At 51.9% G+C, this 25,045-nt stretch overlaps 1 protein-coding gene across 4 annotated transcripts in view; it reads left to right on the plus strand.

Moving 5' to 3' along the window:
• The window catches only part of Fbln2 (fibulin 2), a 57,000-nt gene that overhangs the window by 24,764 nt on the left and 7,191 nt on the right, over positions 1-25,045 (plus strand). For 3 of the 4 annotated variants that reach the window (XM_040737729.1, XM_040737728.1, XM_040737730.1), the window contains 8 exons: positions 13,109-13,220; positions 14,976-15,105; positions 16,884-17,064; positions 17,695-17,904; positions 18,330-18,443; positions 18,990-19,091; positions 21,026-21,166; positions 24,558-24,692. In XM_040737729.1, coding sequence (XP_040593663.1) covers positions 13,109-13,220; positions 14,976-15,105; positions 16,884-17,064; positions 17,695-17,904; positions 18,330-18,443; positions 18,990-19,091; positions 21,026-21,166; positions 24,558-24,692 — 1,125 coding nt within the window. The remainder of the gene's footprint in view (positions 1-13,108; positions 13,221-14,975; positions 15,106-16,883; positions 17,065-17,694; positions 17,905-18,329; positions 18,444-18,989; positions 19,092-21,025; positions 21,167-24,557; positions 24,693-25,045) is intronic. The other variant, XM_040737731.1, reaches the window with a different exon arrangement.

The raw sequence follows: 25,045 nt of genomic DNA on the forward strand, positions 1-25,045 counted from the left end.
TTTGGAGGCTGGGATAGCGGGACTGTAAGATTAGGGTCAGCCAGGGCAATGTATTGAGATCCTGTGTCAAAAGGAAAAGCTGACAGCAAAAGAGCATGGGGTGTAATTAGTGATAGAGTGCAGCTGGGCACGTCGGGCCGTCTATCCTTGGAACTCCATTTACCAAAAAAACTTGGGCCTGTCTTAGCCCGAGGGGGATCTTAAACCTGTGAGGTGTTGCAGGAGTCACAAGGATGAATGACTGTGTATAAGTTGTCCCCTGAAGAAACTTGGGCCTCTGCTGATCCCATTGCCCATGATTGGGAATAGGAAGTTCCAGGAATGCTGGGGTGGTGGTGGTGCTTCCCCGGCTTCTGCAGCCTCTGCTGTCTTCAGCAAGGCCCTGTCTGCAGCTCACCAACTGTAGTGAGTGTGTTGACCTTCCTGTCAGAGCTGTGGAGACACAGAGGACCTCATTGTTCGTGCTTCCACCAGCATTGGTTACAAAAATATTTGAGACAAGAATTGGAACTGTATGGACCAGCTGTTCACACAGCATAGTGATGCGTGACTGTAGTGTAGAGATGATTTAGAGTATACAGTGACTGTATAGAGGCCAGGCTGGCTCATGTATGGAAATTGAGCACCTGCTGTTTGGTGGCTGTGCTGGGGCTCCCTGGATCTAGTGCCCTTAGGCTTCCTAGGGACAGCTGAACAGTATGATCCTGGTGCCTTGACTCTGTTTTGCAGACCTGCCATCCTTGCTCTCATTAGTTTACAGAGCATGCTAGTGATGCTTAGACATGAGAAGGCCTCCAGGAAACTGCACTCTGCTTGGTGTTGTTGAGTGAGAGTCTGGTATCACCATGCTGGGCTCACATACCATAGGCCAGCAACTGTGCAGGCAAAGAGAGACAGCCCTTCCCATTGGACAGACTGGTTGCTGCTAACCTTCCATCTCAGCTATGGTGTTACCGCCAGTGGTTGGCAGTTGGATTTGGGTGGGCCTGTTATTCTGGGTCACTGTTTGAAGCATGGAGTGACAGCTCTGGGAGACAGGATGGGGATATCCCATTTATAGAGTGGAAAACTGTCATCCCAGGTCAAGGGGCTTTTCTGAAGGTCATGCAGAGATGGTGGCTGTGGGAAGAGTGGACTCTAGTTCCCATAGAGGACTCACAGGTAGCTAAGATGGGTTTCTAGACTCTGTCCTCCCTATAAGCACTGGCTACATTTTACAGTTGTCCCCACAGTGAGGGTTTGAAGCCAAGGCTGGACCTTTGGTGGGTTTCTTTAATTGGTTGGTTTTTTGTTTTGTTTTGTTTTGTTTTGGAGACCGATTTTCACTGTGTTACCTAATCTGGCGGCTAACTTGTCATTCTTCTGCCTCAGTTTCCCGAGTTCTGGGGTTATAGGTATTGTCCTATTTGTTTCTGTAACTGTGACAAACACCGTGATCAAAAGCAACCTGAGGAGGAAAGGGTTTATTTGTCTCACACTTCCAGGTCATTTCCATCATTGAGGAAAGTTGGGGCAGGAACTTAAGCAGAAGCCATGGAGGAGCACCGCCTCCAGTCTCAGACACACGCTCAGCTAGTTTTCTTATGTAGTCCGGACCTACCTGCCTAGGGATGGTGCTTCCCACGGTGGGCTGGTCCCTTCTACGTCAATCATCAGTTAAGACAATCTCTCTCAGACATGGCCTCAGGCCAGTCTGGTCCATTGAAACTCCCTCTTCACAGGTGACTCTAGGTTATGTCAGGTTGACAGTATAAAGTATCCAGCATAGATGTACACCACCATGCCTGGAGGAACAAGACCATGGGGATCAAAGTTTCTCTAAATATTCTGTCATCTCCATAAATTTAGAAGTCCTCAAGGTGTATCTCAGGGCTGTCACTCCACGGGGACCAGGTTCCTCTAAATGTTCTGTTTCTTTAATGTCTTTGTTTAAAAGCAGATTTATTGAGATCATATTTGTAACCATAACGTCCGCTGCATTTGAAGGCATAGTCCAGCGGCTTTTAATATATTCACGGTTATGCAAAAGCCATCCAAACCACGCCAGGACACCACACCTTGTCCCAGCTTTCTTAGCTTGTGGCTGCTCACCTCCCCTCTGCCCATTGAAGTGTGGATTCCAGACGGTCCAGGAGACTCAGGAGCCTCTCTACTCCCGGCCACGTGCTCCCTCCGTGGCTGTGGGGTTGCCTCTCTGCCACTCTCCCACGCCGCACCACAGCTGGTGCTTCTGGTATTCTTCACGGATGTCCCCTCTGCCCTACATGGTCTCATCTCCACTCTACGTGACCTCATTCCTGCTCTGCCTGGTCTTGTCTCTGCTCTGCTGTCTTGTCCCTGTTCCCCATAGCCTTGTCTTTGACACACATTGACTCATCCCTGCTCCCCGTGGTTTCTCGTCCTCAATTGATTTGCTCCGGCCTATCCTAACCCAAAGATGAAGAGTGCACAGTGGTCCTCGCGTGCAGGCTCAGTACCACTGACACCACTGCTTCTGATGCTCTCCATATCTAGGTCTGGTCGGGAGGCTGACCCCGGCCCAGTGACCTGAGGAGAGCAGCTACAAAGTCCTCAGCAGCCCTGAGGAATGAGCAGTGGCAAGAGAGTGGGTGAGGGGTCTCTCTCCCCCTGAGTGCCAGCCCTCAGCCCCGTGGCACGGGCTCCAGGGAACCCCATCTTATTTGCTCCCCACGACAGAAAACATTTCCCCAGGATCCCCACGAGGACAGAGGACGTGCTGTTGCTCTTGATGCCTGGTCTGCTGGGAGGATCCCCGGTGTGGACGACTCAGATCTTTCTTACTGTATAACTTCAGGTGTATCACTCGGCTGCCCCGTGAAAGGGGTTTACAGTGGTCCTCCTGCCATCTTTCATCTGCCACAGGAAGGCAGCAGGGCTTTGCAGGGCTCTGTAGGGCCCTCTTGGTGCCGAGTGACACTGGGGAAGAGCCCAGTTTGACTCTCAGAGAGTGGATTTTCCAACGCCTGCTCCTCCCTGCTGTGTGACTGCAGGCAAGGCACTCATCCTCTCTGAGCCTCAGCTCTGGTTCTAGAGGATGTAGGAAGCCCTGTTGGAGCTGCTGATGCAATGTGGGCCAGCTCAGAGTGCTGCAGAGCTGTGCTGTACAGTGTGGTCCCTGCCTTCCCTGCGGAGCTTGCTGTGCTCTGGGGAGTGTAAGGAGGATGGATCTGTGCGTGTGTTTGAACAGATCTGTCGTTTCTGCTGGTCAGAAGCCGGTCCCTCCTGCCAGACAGCCAAGGACAAGGCCTGCTGGGATGGGCTGGGGTGTTTAGCTGCTCACTTCCTGCCCCACCCATGTGTTTGTCATTCCAGCTGCCTCCAGATGTGCAGCTGAGCGCTCCTCCCTGCCTGCCCCCTTATTATGCTGTGCTCCCCTTCCGGCTAAGTGTTCCTCCCTGCCTGTCTTTCACACTGCATTACCCTGGCACACCTTTGCCAGCTGTGTGCGAACGCCCCGCCTCCAGTCCTTTCTACCACAGCCTGGCTGTGAGGTGACACTCCATTATCAATGGCAAGCAGGTGGATTATGTATCAAGTGCTGGATTCAACCATGGCTATATATGGATCTATTAATTTATTGAGACACCCTTGGGGGTTTGCTATCATTATGGCCATTTTATAGATGAGTGACTGAGGCCCAGGGAGGTTAAGGGAACTGCCTGAGGTCCCAAGGCCAACGAAGCAGATAAATGTGCTGACTATCCACTTGACCTTTTGCCCTGGTTCTTCCCAGGCCTGTATGCAATCCTCCTGCATGCCCAACTACACTGTACAAGCAAATGTGCCCCTATTGTCCAGATGGAAGCTCTGGAACTATTACAGGGCCCTGGGCCCATTGGGCAGAGCAGGGCTGGTGCACAGCTGGCAGACCGCCGGCTCTTCTCTGGCCCCTGGCCTGGGCCTCTTTGCAGCATTCAGTCCAGGGGCCAGGGGGCCAGATTCTCTGGGATGTAGGTGGTGGAGTATGGGAAGCAGAGCACAGGATCTGACTGTCCTGCCCATGCTTCGAGAGCCACTGAGCTGGGGATGGGTCCCATCCTCTTGTCTTCTCCTCATTCTCGGGCATGGTTGTGGGCCACTCTTCCGGATGCTGCTGAGTACCTGAAAGTCAGTAGGAAGCAGACATAAAGGCCTACCCTGCCAGGATGGAGTCCGGCTGTGGCTCCTGGCCCGAAAGCAGAGAGATGCCAGGCTGGTGGGAGGTCAGATCCCACTTGCGTGGAAGCTACTGGTTCTGTTTCCTGGACCATACAGGCTGAGCATGATCGCTCTGGGTTTTCTTCAGAAGCCCTGGATCTGGAATTTCATCTGGAAGCTCCCAGCATGTAAATATTGGCAGTTCATTCAAACAGTTTAAAGCCCCAAGAAAGTATGCAGTGGGCTTGGCCTTGCTGCCGGGAGTGTTGATGTGCCTGCTCCTTCTCATCCCTGGGCACAGGACCAGAACTCTGAAGAGGTTAGGAATAGATAAGGAGCCTGCCAAAAGGCCCAGTGAGCTCTGAAACCATGAGTCCTGATTGCTAGCCAGTGCTCCTTCCCTGTGAAGCGCCTCCTAGCTAAGCAAAAGCCCTCGGGAGGCAGTTTCATGGAGATGCCTGATTGGATCTGACAGGACCAATAGGATCCTGTGAGGGCCGAAGGAACCAATAGAATCCTGCGGTTCAGGGACTGGTGGCAGCCAGTTGCCAATAGGAAACCTGGAGAGCTTCAGCTCTGGCCGCTGCTTGAGGAACAGAAGCAATCAGGCCAGCATGTCTTGGGGATGCCAGACTTCTGGCCCTCCAGGCTGTCTCTGCCGGGCAAAGAATAGGGCTAAGCAGGGTAGAAGACCAGCTTGGAAGAATGAGGAGAGGGCAGCAGGCTGGAGGAAGAGAGTCAAGTAGGTGCCGTTGGCAGAGATAAGGGACCCTCTTGTGCCACTTCCCTGGTGCGGGCAGAGCAGCACTCTTCCCGATATAGATGGCCTGCGGTTGTGTGCTAGCTGCTCGCTGCTCGTGCTGGCGGGTGCTGGGGGTTATGGTGTGAGGTGAGGACACCTGGAGAGAGGTCATGTGACCGGGGGAGGCTGAAGCTGGGCTGGCTGACAGTTTGGATCTGGACTGTTGCCTAGAGGTTTGTGTGGAGAGGCTTGCTCCCACTGCAGTGCAGTGAGAGGGAGAACTTTTAAGAAGTGGGACCTGGCGGGGCGTTGGTGGCACACACCTTTAGTCCCAGCACTCAGGAGGCAGAGGCAGGAGGATATCTGTGAGTTTCAGGCCAGCCTGGTCTACAGAGCCAGTTCCAGAACAGCCAGGGCTACACAGACAAACCCAAAAGAAGAAGAGGAGGCAGAGAAGAAGTAATGGACTTAGTGGGATACCTTTAGGTCTCGGGGCATGTGTCCTTGACCATGGGGTGCAGGCCTTCTCTCAGTCAACCCATGGTGGGCAGCTAGGACTGTTTGTGGGACCCTTACCATCCAATGCAGACTAATTTGATACTCAAAGACACCTGGGTACACATATATTTATATTTGTGTTAACATTTCCTGGGGAGGTATGAACAAATGTCTATTCATCCAATTAAGACCATGATGACAGACCAAATGATTCCACACAAGTCTACCTTGGTGAACCCACGGGTCTAGTTGGAGTTACATGAAAATGAACAACTTAACATGTATCCCCTAATAGCAGTTGTTAGCTACTGGAATTTCTTTGGGGAGTGAGCAGGGTTCATGCCTCACTGCCACAAAGGCATGTTAGGCAGCTTTGGTTTCAAGGCAGCAAAGGTGTTGTCCATAATGCCTAGAGGACAGCATCATCACCCAACACACACACACACACACACACACACAGAGACAGAGACAGAGACAGAGAGAGGGAGAGAGATTTATGTCGAGTCATTTGGAAGGAGGGAATATCAATTGAAAAAAAGTTTTCATAAGATTCAGATCATTTTCTTATATAGTGATTTATGGGGAAGGGCCCAGTCCATGGTGTTGATGCCATTCCTGGGCTGGTGGCCCTGGGTTCTTCTGGAAGAAAGCAGGCTGAGCAAGCCAGTAAGCAGCAACCCTCCGTGGACTCTGCATCAGCTCCTGCCTCCAGGTTCCTGGCCTGCTTGAGTTCTTGTTCTGACTTCCTTCAATGATGGACTATGATCTAGAAGTGTAAGCCAAATAAACTCCTTCCTCTTCAACTTGCTTCTGGTCATGGTGTTCCATTTTAGCACTAGAAACCCTATCACTCACTCACTCACAGAGAGTCACCACTTGGTATCTTCAGGGAATTGATTCCAGGAACATCCTCCCCTCCATCATGGGTACCACAACTGGAGGATGCTTAAGTCTTTTATGTAAAACCCATGCACAGAACCTGTGTACATTCTACTTCAAATGCCTGCAGATCACTGGTTATCCTGAGGCAGGATGAATGCAATGTGCCATAGCTGCTACATGGCACTGCCTGGGCAACAAACACCAGAAGAATATCTTTGCACCTTTGCTCAATACAGATGCAGGTCTTTTAGAAATGTTTTCCTATATTGCATTGGTTGAGTTCACAGTTGTGGAGTCAGTGGGTAAGAGGGCCATCATATAGACATGTGCATGCTGGAAGCATTTCAGTTTTGATACTGTATCTTAACACTCTAAAAAATAGATTCTACATGTAACCCTGTTAATTCCCTAATGTTATCTAATGCTCTGCTTTCTCTAATTGTTCCCAAAGTGGGCTGTAAAGCTTGTTTTGTAAAGGTAATCAAGGATGATTAGCCAGCATCTGGTTTATCATGGTAGTTATATTCCCTGGGTTTGTTATTCTAAAACTCTCCTGAAGCCTAAGACACAGTCTCAAGTGTCTTTTGATGTAGCGCAATGGAACTGGCCTTTGCCAAATGTCCTATTGGAACTTTCTGTGCAGATAGCCGTGCTTCAGGTCTCAGTGGACAGCTCAGAGGGTTCACACCTGTGCACACACGTGACACTCCACCCAGCAGATTGAGACATGTCCCCTGGTGTTACGTCCATATTGTTAGCTCTTACTCCTTCCTGCTGCCGCTAAAGTCATTGTCCTGACTTGCCAATGCCCTTGCGTATTATTGAGTTTGTTTTGTAGAATGGAATGATCTGACTTGAGTCTAGCTCTTTTAGAGGAAGGAAACACATTGGGTCCTATTCACGTTCTTGTGTGTAGCAGTTAAATTGCTTTTATTAGTGTTAATTGCATCCTCTGTTGAGATGACAAGCAGAATGTCTCAGTACCATTCTGCTGTGGGAGTGAATTATAGCTTGTTGAACTGCTCTGATGCCGATAGACATTTGGGGCTGTGCTGCTGGTAGCATTCCTCTGTGTCTTTGGAAAGAAGGAGGCATCCCTGTGTACTAACTACACACCTAGGTAGGGATCTGCTGACTACAGGGAGTGTAGCATTGATGTTTCTTAATCCTTTTCCAGAGCACCCCAAAGTTTACACACGCTCAATTTACATGTGTGTGCATGGCAGGTGAGTTTCCACCACTCTCCTCTTGGGCTTATCCCAGTGACAGCCATCTTTGGTCTTTGGCCCCAGGGTAGAGCAACATCTCTTGGTTTTAAGTCACATTTGTGAGAATTGTGGTGCTGAGTACCTTTCTTTGTAGCTGGCCCTTTTTGTTCCCATTTGCCTCTGAGTGTGTGTGGTATACAATGGGTCAGACCTTTGTCTAGATATCTGTAGAAGTGGCAGAGTGGCAGGACCCTCCACTGAGAGCCCAGCGAAGGTGCCACAAGTTCAGGCTGCAGTTCAGCAGTCACTGCTGGGCTCAGGCTCAGATCAGCACACAGCAGGACCGGCCAGCTTGGGTGAGCCTGGTGGAAGGCAGGGGTACATGGCATGTGTGCACTAATAGAGATGGGAAGAACAAGGGAGAGAGCCAGACATAGAGAAGCAAGGTTGGGTGGGTTTAGGTGGAACCCCATCCCAGCAGCTCATTCTGGGTCCCCATCACTCCTCTGCCCAGGCCTGTGAACCAGGGGCAAAAGAGAACTGAGGTCAGGGCCGTTTCTCATTTCTCTATGTCACAAGCTTCATAACAATGCCCTGGGTGGCCCAGAAAGGCTCACCCTAGGTTGTACAGGAAATGTCACCATCTCCCCCAAGGCTGGTGGGACCCACCATGCTGTTCCATTCTCTGGACTGTGTGCTGAGGCCCTCAAAGCAAACATCCTGTTGAGCAGGGCCCTGGTAGAGGCTCCCACGGCTACCCTCCTGCCAGGAGAGAGAATGCTCTGCAGCATTTTCAAAGCCAGAATTCTTCGGGGCTTTCATGTCAGGGAAAGGGGACTGTCTAGGAGGTCTTGATGTCTGGGCTGGATTGTTTGAGACTTCCATTGTTCTGTGATCAAAGGAGGTTATAGTCTCCGGGAATCTCTGAATCTGTTTACAAGGGAAGGGCTCTGTAATACCTGCCTGTAATATACAGAAGGCTGGGCTCCTCCCCAAAACACCATCTGTTGCTGGAGCTTGGGTCTCCACTTATATTTAGGTAATCCTTTTAAAAGACAAATGTCAGTTTATGTAGCTCCTGAACTCTGACTAAAATACGTTCAGGAATGATTTCATTGCATGCACACATCTGCCTCTGGCTCCTTAACACCTGTGTGTCGTTGGCCGGGAGCAGCTTCACTATTTCATCTCTGATTGTTAGGTATTTCTGGAATCTTTGCTGTCACAAATGTATCATGCATCTGGGACCCTCCTGTCTGAGTTTGCAGTGTCTGTCAGCAGATGAGATTCCTGGAAGGGGAAGGGCCAGCTCACAGCTTCTATATTGTGTTGCAATGCAGTTTTAAAAAAAACATGAAATTTGCAAGTATCGAATGCACACTGAGTAGCATCAAATGATGTCCACTGGAGTGGGACCTCCCATCTTCTGAAACTCTGTCCTGTCAAACACTAAGCCCCAGCCCCTGGTGCCCTCCACACTACCTTCTGTCTTTGAGTCTGAGTGGAAACATGTGCTGTCTATAGTCTTTGTGTCTGGATTGCTGCTATATCATTTCTAAGTCTTAGACCTCAGTGTTCACTATGGGATTTTCTATTACCTTATCCATTCCTGTTTTTGTCTCTTACTATGGCCAGTGTCTTTCCCCATGTCACACTTGTAGGATATCAGTGTGTCACATGGTAGTTTTGGCCATCATTGGCAACTTGTTGCAGCATAGGGACCATGCCTCTGGAGACATTTCTAGCATGGGCTGTTCAGTGGCCTGGGACCCTGGGGCATCTCTATCTTATTTTCCTAATAATAAAATCTCTGCAAAATGAGTTTGCACATCTTCCCTTTTAGCAAGTGGCAGGGCAGGTTTTCCACATCTGTCTGTGCCACCCGGAGGTGTAAGAGGTGGGGTGAGGTCCAGCCAATCCAGAGGAGGCAAAAGGGCAGACAGCATCAAGGAATGGACAGTGGTTCAGTCTTCCACCCAGACATGGGTTCTGTTGCTGTGTTGTGATGGCTTGGTTCATTCAGAAGGATGCAACACACCAAGCTATGTGTGCAGAAGGAAAGTGCATTCTCTGAGAGGCCCCTTTACTATACATGCAGGCATCATGGGCTGGTGTGAACTTTAAACAGTGATGGATACTGAAAGCCTGAATGCCCCACCGAGAAACAGAATGTGTGGTGTTCTGGGTCAGTACTGGGCCCTGTGTTGCCCACTGGAGATCTGAGGTGACTCAGGCCTATTCTTGGACACAGGACCCTCCAAGGATGTATTGGGATAAGTGTGTCACTTGGCAGGGTTATCATGGTAGTGTGTGTGTGTGTGTGTGTAACCATAAGTGGGAGCTAACTGACCTTCCCAGAAGCAGACAGGGGCTGGCTAGATGGAGGGGCAGGATGTCATATTAGACAGGCTTCTTAAGGCCTGATGGATGGACATTCCCCAGGTAGACAGGAAGGAGGAGGGTGCTTCTAACTTCTATCACAGATCATCACCAATGAGGACAACAGCTAGCAGAGGCTCAAGTGACCAGGCAGAAGGGTGAGAACTGCCTTGAAGGCCCTGATTGTCACACCAGGGGGTGACACTTTATCATGTAATGGCTTTCCATGTAACTCCAAGCTCCCTAAGATTGCTAGGAGTTATCCAAGGCCAGTGCAGTGTGAAAGAGGGTAAGTGAGGTGTTCTAAAGTTGGGGTACACAGAAGCCAGGGAGACCCTCTCTGAGGAAAAGAGATCCCTGGAAAGGGGAAAGGAGCTGGCCTGGCTGCGAGTAGAGGTGGAGCATAGCAAGAAGAGGGGTGGAAGATTCTGGGTGGACAGCATAGCAGGTGCACAGCCCCTGGGAAGAGATGAGCCTGAGACACCAAGGAATGAGTGAGCAGAGACAGCAGAGAAGGGGAAAATGGAGAAGGAGGCAGGGCCATGGGACTTCAGTCACAGAGGGGTCCTCTTCTGATTCCTGTGTGTGGACAGTCACCTGGGTACCATCCTGGAAGTCACACAGATGGAAGCAGAGGGATGAGACAGGTGTGGGCTGTGTGTGTGCTTTGGAGGTGGCCCTGGGGTTATGGATTTGATCTAGAGGGGCCTCAGGACACTCAGGGACTTCACTGACACAAGAAGGTCCTGTGAGGCAGCAGCTTAGGCATCAGGAGGAGGCAAACATCCCAGCCCTAGGAACCCAGGGAAGCCTGAAGCAAGTCAATTTGTGCTGGTGAGGCACAAATTCCTAAGACCAAGCTAGGTACAGAAGTGTAGGAGGGACCATGGAAAGGTGACATAGGAAGCCCATAGATCAGAGTGTGAGGAAGAGGGGAAGCCTTGGTGTATGCCCCACAGGCAAGAAGCCAGAGGGTCAAGAAATCCCCAGAGAGGCTGGGGTGTCTGGGGTCAGGGAAGGAGCCAGGCCTGTGGGAGTTGCCTCAGGACCATCTTGGGATAGAGTCCTCATTGTGACCCTGCCTCCCATATCTTAGATGTTGAATCCACATTAGACCCAGTCCCTCTTATGCTCCAAATAGGTTGACCGTCCAGCATGAGGTCATAGATCTAGATGCCTTTGAAGTAAGAAAGCTGGGATGGGAAAAGCCAGGGGAATAGTGGAAGTCTACCAAGTGCAGGCTAAAATCTAGTCTGAAGCCAAGAAACTAGAAGAGAAGACCTCCAAGTCCACATGGAGGCAGCCCCTTGGCCTGCTGGAGGCTGGGTTCACAAGTCTTTCAAGACTGGCTGGATCAAGTTGACCATGTTGCCTGGAAGGGAAAGGGAAGAGAGGAAGTGAGGCTGGTCTGTCTAGTCCTCCACTTCCTCTGGGCAGAGGGAGTAACAACAGCTGGAGTGTTTGGCCTCATGCCTGGCTTGTTGCTGGCACTCAGCACGTTGGGGCTGTCATTGTTATCTCTTAAGGCATCCATCACATGTTGCCTGGCCAGGACCCCAGGATCTGGTACAATCTAGTTATCCCACAAGGCTTCTTAGAAAAGCCTTAGGGAGGGAAAATTCCAGCCTGTAGAAGGAAAATCAAGTGTTAGGATCTGGATATGAAATACTCCACCAAGGCTCATTAATGTCTTAAAGGCTGGGTCCTCAGCCAATGGGATCTCTCTCTCTCTCTCTCTCTCTCTCTCTCTCTCTCTCTCTCTCTCTCTCTCTCTCTCTCTCTCTCTCTGTCTCTCTCTCACACACACACATGCACGCACACGCATGTGCACACATGTGTGTGTATCTTTTTATGAAGCCCAGGCTCAAATTTGTAATCCTTCCACCTCAGCTTCCAGAATGCTTAGTTTACAGGAGTGTACCTCCCTGCCTGGCTCGTATACTTTTATATAGTCACTTTTGTAAATGGAGGCTGAGTGGGGTGATGTGATGGGGTTGGGGTACACAGAGGTCAGGAAGACACTTTCTGAGGAGATTTGATCCCTGAAAAGGGAAAAGGAAGCAGTCAGCCTGGTTGAAAGCCATAATCCTGCCCCTCTTTGTTTTTAAGGTCTCATGAACTACAGTCTGGCTGTAAGACCTTCTGAGTATTGGATTACAGGCTGGTTACACCAGGCCTGGCTATTTATTTGAAGCTGAGAATCACCTTGACAAACCCCATAAACAGATTGGGTCTTGGATTATAATTGTATTAAAGTTGTAGCTCACATACAGGAAAGTTCATGTCTTGAGTACATAGACCCTCTACTCAAGTATGCATACATGGTATGTGTTTCAAATAAAGTGGTTAAAAGCACGTGCTGATCTAGCAGAGAACTCAGGTTCAGTTCCCAGCACCCACATAGCAGCTCAAGACCACCTGCAACTCCAGTTCCAGTGGATCTGATGTCCTTTGACACCCGTGTGGGCTCTGCACTCATGTGGTGCATATACATACATGCAGGCAAAAAATAATAATACATAAAATAAGGAGAGAGAGAGAGAGAGAGAGAGAGAGAGAGAGAGAGAGAGAGAGAGAGAAAGACGGATAGAGATACCCTTCTTGTTGGACAACATACTTAATGCTGAGTTATTTCTGGATTTCTTTTTAAGTGGCATTTTTCCTGCTAAATTTCCTATTACTGTACTAAAAAGAACCATTATTTGAATACACCAATTTTAGTTTTGATCATTGTGTTATATTAATTTTTATTTGTTAGACTTCATCATTACAGCCAAATCCCTGAGAAAAGAAACTTAAAATAGCTCTTAGTGGAATCCCACAAGCCCCCTGAAGTTCTTTTCTTGTCTCCTGCCCCATCTGGGCTACTCAGGTCAGGCTCCTCAGAATCAGAACCCCAGTCAGGGCTTCTTATTTAGGGACACGTCCTGGCAGAAATAGTCTAGGGGCTGGGGAAGGGACTAGACAAGTTACAGGTCAGCTGATACCAGTGCAGCCTAATCCTGGGGGCACCCCCCCAAAATACACACACACAGGTTTGCATGCCCTTGGAGCCAGTCATTGGCTACCCATTGGCCGCAGGAAGACCAAGTCTCTCCAATGCTTCCTTGAAAGGGAAGAGCTGGACGTGCAGGGGGGGGGGAGGGGGTTGGGGGTTGGGGGTAAGAGACCCAATGCCTGCAGTATGTGCTGCACTTGGTGGCCCTGAAACCCAGACACATCTCCTCATTACAACCCACAGTCTCCACCAAAGACCTGATTGAGACATGCTGTGCAGCTGGCCAGCAGTGGGCCATCGACAATGATGAGTGCCAGGAAATCCCTGAGAATGGAGCTGAGAGCGACATCTGCAGGTGAGTGGCCTGGGGTGGGCAGAACCACTCTGGCTTTTCCTGGGCCCCAGGTGTGTGAAAGTGACCCAGAGTGAATGCAGTGAGCCATCGGCCAGGCTGATGGAGAGACAGAGGGCTGGTCCTGAGACTCAGCTGGCCATCTTGGTGGGTAAATGCAGTGGTGTGTAATTTAGAACAAGTTCAAAGGCACATCATCACCTTGGGTTGCTGGGCTCCCCACTCACTGCGGCTGTCCCTACCCCAGCTCAGCCACCCCGAATGTTCCACAACCTGGCAGCCCTCTGTCCTCCTCTGCCACCTGTGCTGTGGCTCAGATGTATGTGCTCTGCTTGCCCTGCCAGGGTTGGTCAGCTATTATCTCCCTTTCTCATCTTTCACAACCTACTCATTTTTTCAGAAAGGAGAATGAGGTTCAGAGAGGCAGTGTGATTCACCTAGAGCTGCACAGCCCACCAGTAGTATGGCCAGGATTAGAACTCATATTTTCTACTGACCTGAAACTCTCTATGTAGACTAGGCTGACTTCAAACCCTCAGAAATCTGCCTACCTTTGTCTCCCAAGTGCTGGAATTAAAGGCATGCACCACCATGCCTGACCCCACTCTGCCTTCTTTGGAGAAATTTAAATTTTAACCCTGTCCCTCCCTTTTCCTTTTTGCCTCTCCCATTTGGGTTACTGAATAGTTAGAACATGCACATTCTTCAGACCCCATGCATTTTGAGCTTTGCAGCCACAATGAATACTTACATCCTCTTGAGCTCCCCACTACATGGACCATGGCTCCATCACTGGACAGCTGATCCCTTCGTGTGTCTCTCCCAAGTAGTACAGAAGCCCCGCCTCCCCTGATCTAAGCTTTGCTGACTCTCAGTCTCGTCTTCCACAGATTAGCCATGTGGACAGTTGCTGTAGCATATTAGTTTAAGATATGTTATATTAGTTTTTGCTGTGGAACATTTGCTTAATGATGCAAAGATGTGTTGCATTCTCTTATGTTGCATTTGTTTAACTCTGTGAAGCTGTGTTACTTTGCTTGCCTAAAACACCTGATTGTTCTAATAAAGAGCTGAATGGCCAATAACAAGGCAGGAGAAAGGACAGGTGGGCTGTCAGGCAGAGAAAATAAATAGAAGGAGAAAAAGAGGGCTCAGGAAGCAAGAGAGATCAAGGAGAGAGAAAAGAAGGGGCCAGCCACCCAGCCACATGGCCAGACATGGACTAAGAAGGAAAGAAAAGATATACAGAAACAGACAGAGGTAAAAGTCCAAAGGCAAAAGGTAGATAAATTAAGTTTTAAAAAAAAAGCTGGCTAGAAACAAGTCAAGCTAAGGGCAGGCTTTTTAGAAGAAAGAATAAGCCTCCATGTGATTTATCTGGGAGCTGGGTGACGGGCCCCCTAAAGAGTTAAAAAAACCAACACCAGAGAGGGGCAGGTAGTGACTGCTCTTTCCACAAGATTTACCCCGTCCTTTCTGAGGCTGGGTCTCTTTCTCAGGATTGGTGGTGGAAACTCTGACCGCTAACACCTTTCTTCAGAGTCAAGGGCCCAACTCTGAGGCCAGTGGGTCCCAGGCCTCAGACTTGGTGGGGGTTGTGCCTGCCTTGCTGCCAGTACTGGCCCCACTCGCTGTAGACTTTGGGTGGGGCCTTCCCTTCTCAAGACTCCACTCCATCTCCCTCCTGTGTGGTGGAGACTGTCACCCTCCAGGGGAGGGTCCCGAGAAGATAGGTACTGAGGCTGTGCCCTGTTTCAGGATAGCCCAGAGGCACTGCTGTGTCTCTTACTTGAAGGAGAGGAGCTGTATGGCTGGTGTCATGGGGGCCAAGGAGGGTGAGGCCTGTGGAGCTGAGGACAATGATACCTGTGGCGTCTCCCTGTACAAGGCAAGTACCCCCTTCTGCAATTGTGGCTGAGATGGGTAACACTACATCTTGGGGACAGGGTGGGGGACAGACTCACTACCTTCCCAGGAAATATTAACGGTCATGGCATTAGTCAACAAATCCACAAAGTATGCTTTGAACTCCACTAGTAACCCAAGTGACATCTTGCTTTCTCTGAGGCAGGTCTGGTTGAGTGCGGCAGGGTGTGGTGTGCCTGATGGGAGTGCCTGAGGAGGTCTTCAGGTGGAGGGGGTGTGGCAGTGCACAGTGGCCCATGGATCAGTGTGGCTGCAAGCAATGGAAAGTCCTAGAAGCTGGTTCCCCTTGCATGAGGCCCAAGCTGCATCAGGGCCAGGGATAAAGCAGGAGGAAGGGAGGTGACCTGTATTAAAGAGGACTGTGCTGCAGGCAGGTGTAGAGTCCATCTGTGGTTACCTTTACTCTAAGCCCAGTTCCCTTCTCTCAGCCTCAGTTTCCCCATTGCATAAAACAGGAACAAGGAACTGGCCATCCTGGGGCAGGCAAGACCCAGCCTAGCACCTGGAACTTGTGGTCATGTGGTCTTCAGCAGTGTGTATTGCAGCATCAGATGAAGGACTGGGGTATTACTCATCATGTCTGCTCGTGGCTGGCCTGACATCAGAAAAAAAGTGCTTAGCTAGGCCTGTGTGACTGTCATTGGCTGGTCGCTGCTCTTGACCAGGCCTACAGCTAAACTGTCTCTGTTCCCTGAATGGAACATTCTCTCCCACGATGGGCTGGCCGGGCCTAGTTCAGATAGAGCTCTAAGAAAGAGATTGGAAGCATGTGTTGCTCAGCTTTCCTCGATGTGACATGCCTGAGATAATCCCCTTATGAGAGTGAAAGGCTCTGGTTCAGTTTGGCCCTGCATGGCATGGCATGATATGCATGGTAGAGCCAGTTGCTCTCATAAGAGAAGAGATCAGTGTCCCAAAGTCCCTTTCAAGGGCATGACCTCAGTGACCTTAGACCTGCCAGACTCACACTATAATGACATGCAAGATCTTTAGAAGCCTAGGTTCAAAATGGGCACATGGTCACTTTGATCTTACCCTAGTGATCAAAGCAAGTGATTGGTCACCCCAAGCTGGAGCCACATACTTACTCGAGTTGCCGAGCTGTCCAGCTACAAACTAGGTGCCAGAGAGGCTGGGTAGCTGGAGCTATGGCTGCGCCCAACCTATCGCCACAGTTTGATAGTGTAAATCAGATTTCCCTGGGACTGTTGGCGGTCTACACTGGGTGGTCTGCATATCTTTAGGGACACAACCCTTTTTCTTGAGTGTTAGCTTCAGGTGCCTTCATGGCCTGACACATATATGAAGAGTGCCAGGGAGAGCAAGATGGGTACACTTCCAAGAAATCCCTGTCCCGAGCGCTTTATGGAGTCACCGAGTCTATAAGGGTCCTTAAGAAATGCTGTCTTTTGCTGGGCCGACAGGATTGGCGTCTCCTTCTAAGGGTGGGGCGTGGTGAGCAGGACTGGGCTTCATTTGTAGTTCTTTCCAAAGGGACATTTATTCATTCATTAAGGAAAATTAACATTAGTCCTACTCTTTCCCAGACTTGGGGTGTAGGGGTGGGTCACCCTCCACCCTGGGAGAGCACACGGGCAGACAGAGGAACTAGACAATGTTAATTCACCCCAGAGCCTGCCCCAGGCTATGCCCATGGGCCCCGAATGAGTCATAGGCACGCAGACCGTGGGAAGTCAAGCAGGCTCTGAGGGCCTGGTGCTGATGCTCTGTCTTCCTCAGCAATGCTGTGACTGCTGTGGCCTGGGACTCCGAGTGCGGGCCGAGGGCCAGTCGTGTGAATCCAACCCCAACCTGGGCTATCCCTGCAACCATGTCATGCTGTCCTGCTGTGAAGGTGAAGACCCCCTCATAGTGCCTGAGGTCCGCAGGCCACCAGAGCCTGAGGCTACCCCGCGAAGAGGTGGGTGCTACCCTCCCATGTGGAGGCAGTTGGAGGAGCATGGTTAGGGCTCTGAGGATGGTTGGGCTGGGTGGCCACAAGCCACAGTATGGACCCTGGTCCATCACTGTATGTGGTTTGAAGTTTGAGCTCCGCTCTATCGGGTTCTGCGGGTACTGACTGGACTCTAAGTCTGTGCTGCCATGGCAGTCCTACAGAGTTCTCTGTGCCACTCACCAGCCACCAGTGACCTTCTTACCACTCTGGCTGCTCTGGCCATATCCACATTCTTCCACTGTTTCCCCATTCCACCATTCAGTTCTGCTTATCTGTTTCTCTAGCCAGTCGTCTGTCCATCAGTCTGTCATCAACCACCCATCCATCCACCCATCCACCCATCCATCCATCCATCCACCCACCCATCCATCCTCCCACCCATCCATCCATCCTCCCACCCACCCATCCATCCATCCATCCATCCATCCATCCATCCATCCATCCATCCATCCATCCATCCATGCCACCCTCTCTCCCTCCTTCACTTCTCCATTGTTACCGTCCATTGAGCCTCTGTTGCTTTCCTGGATCCTGTGGGCGCAACCTCCCATTGGCCAAGTTGGCTGTGTTCCAAATGCTGACCAACCACCCCAGTTTCAGAAGCAGAGATGGCAAGTCGGGAGGCCCTGTCACTGGGCACAGAGACTGAACTGCCCAATAGCCTGCCGGGAGATGACCAGGACGAGTGTCTGCTGCTCCCCGGGGAGCTTTGCCAGCATCTCTGCATCAACACTGTGGGCTCCTACCGCTGTGCCTGCTTCCCTGGATTCGAGCTGCAGGGTGACGGCCGCACCTGTCGCCCAGGTGAGCTATAGGCAGCCCAGGCACAGGCTTGCCCTGCCGGTGGAGGGTGGCCTTGTTAGGCTATCTCTCTTCTTGCTGCTCCTGTATTGATTCTGGCAGAAGCCAGAGGAGACTCCCGTCTCTGGGAATTCTGAAGACTGCCTGGAGCTGGCCCTAGCTGTGTCCCTAGCACTGTGGCTTTCCCCCTGCCAGCTGTGTGGGTGGAGCTGCTTTTTAGCCTAGGCACCCCTACTTCTTCCTTCTTTTGCTTTCTCCTGGTAGTTATGAGATAGCTCTTGCCCAAGGTATGTTTGTACCCTGAACGTCAGTTTCTTCCCTCATGAATGGGCCAGGGGAGCGGTCAGTGCCTGATGTGGTTGCTTGAGTGTCCAAGGCCTGACAGAAGATGTAAGCCTGCCCCCTGCTGTTTACCCTGCCTATAACAGACGGAGGTGCCCCCCAGCTGGACACTGCACGGGAGTCTGCACTGAGGTCTGAGTCCGCCCAGGTGCCTCCCAACACCATCCCACTGCCTGTGCCACAGCCCAACACCTGCAAAGGTGAGTGGAGCTTTGTGCCTCCTGCAGAGCCTGGGCTGCGAAGTCCAGCCAATGTGGTGAGGGGGGATCTGGTGCTGGAGGTAGCGATCAGTCCAGGCCGTCAGGCGCCTTTGTGGGAGGGGTGAGACCTGCCTGGTGATGACTGAGGAGGAGGTGGTGGCATTGGGGGATTCTGGATCTCCATGTGACCCTGGTCAAGTGGTCACCTGCTCTGTCTCATTCCTGTAAAGCCAAATTTTTATTCAGGAATGCTGGGAAGTCTTCCCTTCCTGCTTTCTACCTTTGGTTCCTCAAGGTCCTCCCTGGCACTTGAGGATTGGATTGGCATCTGAATGGTGTGTGGGAAAATCCCAAAATATTGTTCCCAGTGCCAGCAGGGACTGGAGATACTTCCTGAGGACCCTGTGAGAAGTCATGGGGTTCTCGCTTCGTGTCTGTCTCCCTGGGCCTGCTGTGGAGACCCCAACCCTTATCTCAGAGTTGGGGTATAAGCAGTGCGGTCAGGGCCAAGGCCTGTGTGTTCTGACTGAAGGAATTTTCCCTCAGACAATGGGCCCTGCCGGCAGGTGTGCCGTATTGTTGGAGGCACAGCCATGTGCTCCTGCTTCCCTGGCTACTCCATCATGGCGGATGGCGTGTCCTGTGAAGGTGAGTACCTTGGGATCACCCTTTAACCTTTGCAGAGCAGGCTGTCCTGGGATGAGGGCTTAGGGTGGGGGTGACCAGGACTCAAACTCACCCTGGTCATGAGGTTCAGCTGCTGTGACAGAGAACCCAAGCAGAGTAGGTGGTTCCCTTTGGTGTCACTGAGCCTGTAGTATGGGCCCACCATGGTGCTGGAGAGGTCCAAGGTCCCGACTCCTGTCTGGTTGCTCTGCTGCCTTCTAGAAGATGGTTCCCAAGCCTGAACCGGTACCCATGTCACCTCGAGGCCTGTTGGACACAGACTCCTGGAAACCCTACAGGCTCCCCAGACGTCCTGATTAGGGGTTCTGGGGAAGCTCATAACTTGTGTTCTAACCAGGACCCATGCCAGACATGGGCCACCCTCAACCCACTGCTCCCTGAGGGCTGGCTTGGTCTGTGTGACTGATCTCTGTGTTCATCCATGCCCAATCATGAGGTGGGGGGAGAGAGAGTGAGCGAGAAGGGAGCAATGTGTCACTGTTTGTCAGGGGCAGCATCCAGAAGTGGCCTCACCCCCACCCCACCCCGCATGCCTGAAGTAGGGAGAAGGGCCTCAGTCAGGGAAGGACAGTTGACACTGGTGACAGGGAGCATCTTCTGCCATTCACAAGCACGTGGAGAGTGATGGTCACCAAGTCCACCCCCTTCACCCCAGTGACCAGCAAAGGTGAGGTTCTGGCTCGGTGGGGCCATTGTCGCCTAGGACTTCCCAGCACACAGTGTGCAGCGGGAACTGCAGTTTGACACTTGCTGGTTGGCTTCCTCAGTGAGTTTTTTTTTTCCTGAACCAGCTTGAGAGGTCCCAGGACCTTACTCCCCTCCTATCTGGACAGAGGAGAGATAGGGTTTTTACAAGTCCAGGATATGTGTGGGCTCAGGCTCAGAAACATAGTCCCAATGTCTGCATATGATGATCAAGTCTGCCCAAGAGGATGCCCTGGTTCCTCTCTGAAGCTCAGATCCCACATCCAATCATTCTAGACACTCAGCTTATATATGAGTGACATCGCCCTGTGAGTCTAAAGAAGGTAGCTAAGGCACACAGCATGGCGACAGCTGACCTATTTCTCTAACGTTGAGACAGCAGGCCCAGGGGATACTGTGTTCTCTGGGCTCTGATTCTCCCCAGGGCTCTGGAGACTTGAGAAAGGGTATTTGGTTTGGATCTGATCCCCCCCAGGGACCTGGGACTGGGGTGTCCAGTATACTGCCTCTGCTGGTCACGTGGCTTGGCTGGCACTCACTTTCTCCCACATGCCCCTTCTGCCCAGGAGCACTCCAGCAGGAGGAGTTGAGGGGTAGAAGCCAGAGGTTGCAGAAGAGCATCTGTGAGGGTGTGTGCAGCTCCAACACGGGGAGGCCTGCACCATGCTGTTCTCAGGAACAATCAGAGATTCCCAGCTGGGACAGCCTGAGAATCTTTAAAACATTTCCAGATTTGTTTCTGTTGAAACTTCATAAACCAGCTCATGAAGGCCTTTCTGCATAGCCCCTGCATATCCCGGCAGCCTCTGGAGGCCCCCACCTGCATCTGTGAATGCTGCCGGCCTGGACCCCAAAGCCTTTGAACTTGCAGACTTTTCTGTTGCTAATTCCTTGGGCATCACAGAGAGTGGGCTGGGGGCAGCTTGCTGTCTATGGTGTGGGTGTGGGCTGGTTGCTTGCCCTGAGTCTTACTCCATCTGCCCTTACTGGGTAGTGGGAGCCAGCTCTAACCTTGAGTTTTACAAACTTAACTTGGGTTCAAGGTTCAGCCATCACACTGACAGGCACACATAGTTGGGTTTTTTGGTCTTCTTTTGTTGAGTTTTTTTTAAATCTCTCTGTCCCTGAATGCCCCTGGCAGCCATACCTCTCTAACAGCCTTCTGTTTTTCCTCCCGTGGCTGTCATTAGACCAAGACGAGTGCTTGATGGGCACTCACGATTGTAGCTGGCAACAGTTCTGTGTGAACACCCTGGGATCCTTCTACTGTGTCAACCACACAGTGCTCTGTGCAGAGGGCTATATCCTCAACGCACATAGGAAGTGTGTGGGTAAGCTGGAGCCCCTGCCTGCCGCTCGTGTCACGGCTGTCTGCTCTGCTCCACGCCAGTCCACCACGTCGCGTCACATGCTAAAGGACCTGTCCTTTGCATGTGAGCCCCCACACAGCGGCCCGCTGCGCTCTGTGTCACATCCTTGTGTCCCGGTGTCTTGTCCGCTTGTTCTTGGTGGCTGCATTTCCAGATATGCCTGCTGTGACTCAGAAAGCTAATGGACTACCTCCCTGGTGAGATAAGGACAGGGAGGCCAGATGTGGGCAGCAGGACTGTGCAGCGGTGTGGAGGCAGGGAGGCCTGGGCTGGAAGCAGGACCCTAGCAGCTCTGGATCTTGTCTTTCTCAGCTACTGGAAGCTGTTGACACCTATGAGGATTGGGAGACAAGTGTAGTGTGCACATAGCTTGGGTCATGTAGCCTGTTACTTCAGCTGCTTAGATTGACTACAGATTTATCTGGAATCTCCCTGAGAGGCGAGTGGATTGTACTGGTCCAGCTGACCCATTCCAGCATCCATTTGCTATGTGACTGTGAGCAGATGGTGCTTTCTCCTCTGAGTCTTCCCTCAATGGACAGGGAGGCTATAGGTCCTCAGCCCTGCACATGCCTGGGCCTCTTCTCTACCTATGCCTGTATAGTCTGGGACTCTGAGGTACTGTGGACAAGGAAGGGCTCCATGCTGTCTTGTGTTGACCTCAAGCATCTCAGAGATAACCCTGAATAGTGGGGAAGCTGGGAAGGCTTGACCAATGCTATGACAGGGGCACAGGCAAAGGGAGATGTCCCCCGTGCCAGTGGCACCCAGGGGAGGAGGAATCTATACCTGTTTCTAAGAAAGGGCAGGACTTGGAGCACAAGGCAGGAAAGAGACAGTTATGGCGGTGGGAACTGTGGGGAAAGTGCTCAGGGCTTGTGACCAGAGTCCTGTCTGTCTTGCCTGTGCTTGGGGACCATGTCCAGCCTGGACATGTCCTTGTACTCCTCTGCACTGCTGGGGAGCAGTGCTGGCCGACATGTTTGCCTGGCTGCAGCTGTGGTACAACATGACCCTCCCGACGTGCTTGCCCGTGGTGGCAGCTCCTCCTGGGTGGGCTGGGTCTGTGTGTGCCTGTCGGGAGGCATGTGAGCCCCTTCTTAGGATGTCCCACCTGCCACTCCCTGGCTCGGCAGCTAAGACCTGCGCTGCAGGGTCCTTAGCAGCTGGAAGATGAGCCTGAGGATAAGAAAGCCACGATGCATTCCATTCAGCAAGATTTATGAGCATGCTCTGTTTCTTCCCTCTTAATTCTGCAAAGACTATCAGCCCACTGTCCTGTTCCATGCAAATATCCCTTGGGGGCTTGGGAGTTCCCCAGTTGCTCCACTCAGGTTGCGGTAGCTCAAGCAGAGGCGGGGCAGGATCATGCTAGGATGAAGTGTGGCTTCGCTGAAGTCCGCCAACCCCCAGCCTTAGTTTCCCCCTCCGTGAAAGTGGCAGATGATAGTGACTGCCTCTGAAGGTCACCGTGGAGGTCAGGTGCATTAGTCCCCAGCTCGGGCAGGGTTCCTGAGCCACTGAGGCATGGAAGCTGGGGGCAGGACTGGGTGTGGCCTCTGCTAGGACCCCCTGTGCTTTACTCTTAGAGTTCCCAGCTGAACTGGGGAGCTGAGATGGCGCAGCCTCAGCGCTGGGGCCTCCCTGCAGTGGGAAGCAAGAAGTGAGGAAAAGGGTGTAGCCTGGACCACATCCTTGCTGGCTGCATAACTCAGTCCAGTGGCATCCCTTTGGGGAGAGAGCACCCCATCTGTGAAACGGTCACCCCTGTATCACAAGACAGCGAGTCTCATCAGTTCTTGTAACTTTCTGATCCCTGCTGATTCTCTGTGAGTGGTGGCTGTTGTCATTCGGTACTGTGAGGCCCCCAGCTTTGGGAAACTCCTGGGGTCCTGCGTCCCTGTGCCAGTCCAGCTGTACATTGGAAGTCTTTGCGGTGGCTGACCACAACTGTCACTTCCCTGTCCCAATTCCCATGCCATCTCTGCCTGGAAGGGTTTCTTCCCTACCCCACTTTCCTGCCTGGTCCCCTAGTTACCCTCATAGAAGCTGCTAGACTGCAGGGCCCGAGCGGGCAGCTCTCTAAGCTGAGCCCAGGCACCTCACATCTCTTCCTCTGTGTCTCCAGCTGCCTGGTTTGATCCAGCTGCCTGGCTGGCCGCTCATGAAGGTCTGGGGCTGTGATGACCCACCATACGGCTACAGACACACAGAGCAGAATAAGCACTAGCCAGTGTGGCACTGAGTGATTAGGCTGAGCCTAGTGCCATTATGTCCCAGGTTCAGGCAGGAGAGGCAGGGCTGGGCAGAGCCTCCATGGGACCTTAGTCCTGGCCTAGAGGTAACTGGGTTGATCTTTTTCCTTTTTCCTCAGTTCTCTGTTCCTTCCTGCCAGCTGCTCATTCCTAGAGTGTCTGTTCATGGCCTCTTCCTCATGTACCCATTCCCCCCCTTCAGTGAGCACAGAGGTCGGTCTTTAGCTGCCTCCTAGCCCCAGAGAACCCTGGGACCTTCCTCTGCACACCTGCCCCAGCCGGCTCCACCCCAGATGCTGGTACCTTATCTAGCTGCTGAACCCAAAGCTGTACTGACTTCCTGGTTCTCTCACCCCCCCCCCCAGCCTGTGTCATCAGTGGGTCTGGTTGCTTCTCCTTCTCCCACAGCCAGTGGTACTAGCCACCATCCCCCAGTGGTACTAGCCACCATCCCTCTATGGATAATTTTATTTCCTCCTGAACTTTTCTCCAGCCCCAGCCAGGGTGTCCTCACTCCTATACCTGGAACCCTCTGTGACTCCTATCCTCTCCTCGTCCTAACCTTATCTGTTCACATTTTCTTCTCTCCCCTACAGCCACTCCTGCCTCTGGGCTGGTCCTGAACTCCCCTGGGCTGTCATATAATTGTTCCTTCTGCCTGGACTGTCAGAGGCTCCTGCTGTCACCTCTTCACATTCTTACTCAGATGTCATCCTTCTAACAGTGTTCCTCGTCCCTGCCTTAGACTTGCCTACACCCTAGCCTGCCCTCCTCCTGCTGTGGTCCCCATAGCCCTCTTGAGCAACCCCATTGCATATGCAAGCATCTGCAAGTGTCTACTGTAAGGGCGGGTGTTTCTGTCTTGTCACTCACCCATCCTTCTTGCCAAGAGCCCTGCTTGGCTCATGGAGGGGTGTGATAAATCTTTGTTGAATGAAGGGATACTTGGATGAGGGACATCAGCTGCGTGCTTCTCCCTGCATGGTGAGTACCTGAGGTCAGAGTCTGGTGTTTCCTGCCTCCTGGTGCCTGGTTGTGCTAGGCCTAGGTGCCTAGAGCCCCTGCAGGCCTTGACAGCTGCCTCGATCTCCACACAGACATCAACGAGTGTGTGACGGACCTGCACACATGCACCCGGGACGAGCACTGTGTGAACACTCCAGGCTCCTTCCAGTGCTACAAGGCGCTCACCTGCGAGCCGGGCTACGCACTCACGGATGGGGAGTGCACAGGTGAGAAAGTGCTGAGGCCCAGCCCCATTTCTGCTCCCCATGGGAACCGCACCCCAGGCATGGGATCTTGTTCCTATCCCCGCCCCTATTGTCTCCACCACTCTCCTGTCCTTAGGACAGCAGTGTTTGGGGAACAGAGGGGTCTGAAGCTAGGGATGGGAGTTGGGACAAGGCCAGCATCTGCCCCTGGCCAGCCTTTCCCCTCGATGTGCCTCAGTTCCCCCGTTTGCACACTGAATGGAACCCAACAGAGGTTCATGTCCCTTTCACTAGAAAATTCTAGCTTTCTAAGAAGAGATGTTAATCATCTTAACAAGTATTCCTCAAGCTTCTTTGAATGCTAGATGGGGTTC

Source organism: Mesocricetus auratus, unplaced genomic scaffold (assembly GCF_017639785.1).
Source record: "Mesocricetus auratus isolate SY011 unplaced genomic scaffold, BCM_Maur_2.0 Super-Scaffold_100676, whole genome shotgun sequence".
NCBI classification, from domain to species: domain Eukaryota; kingdom Metazoa; phylum Chordata; class Mammalia; order Rodentia; family Cricetidae; genus Mesocricetus; species Mesocricetus auratus.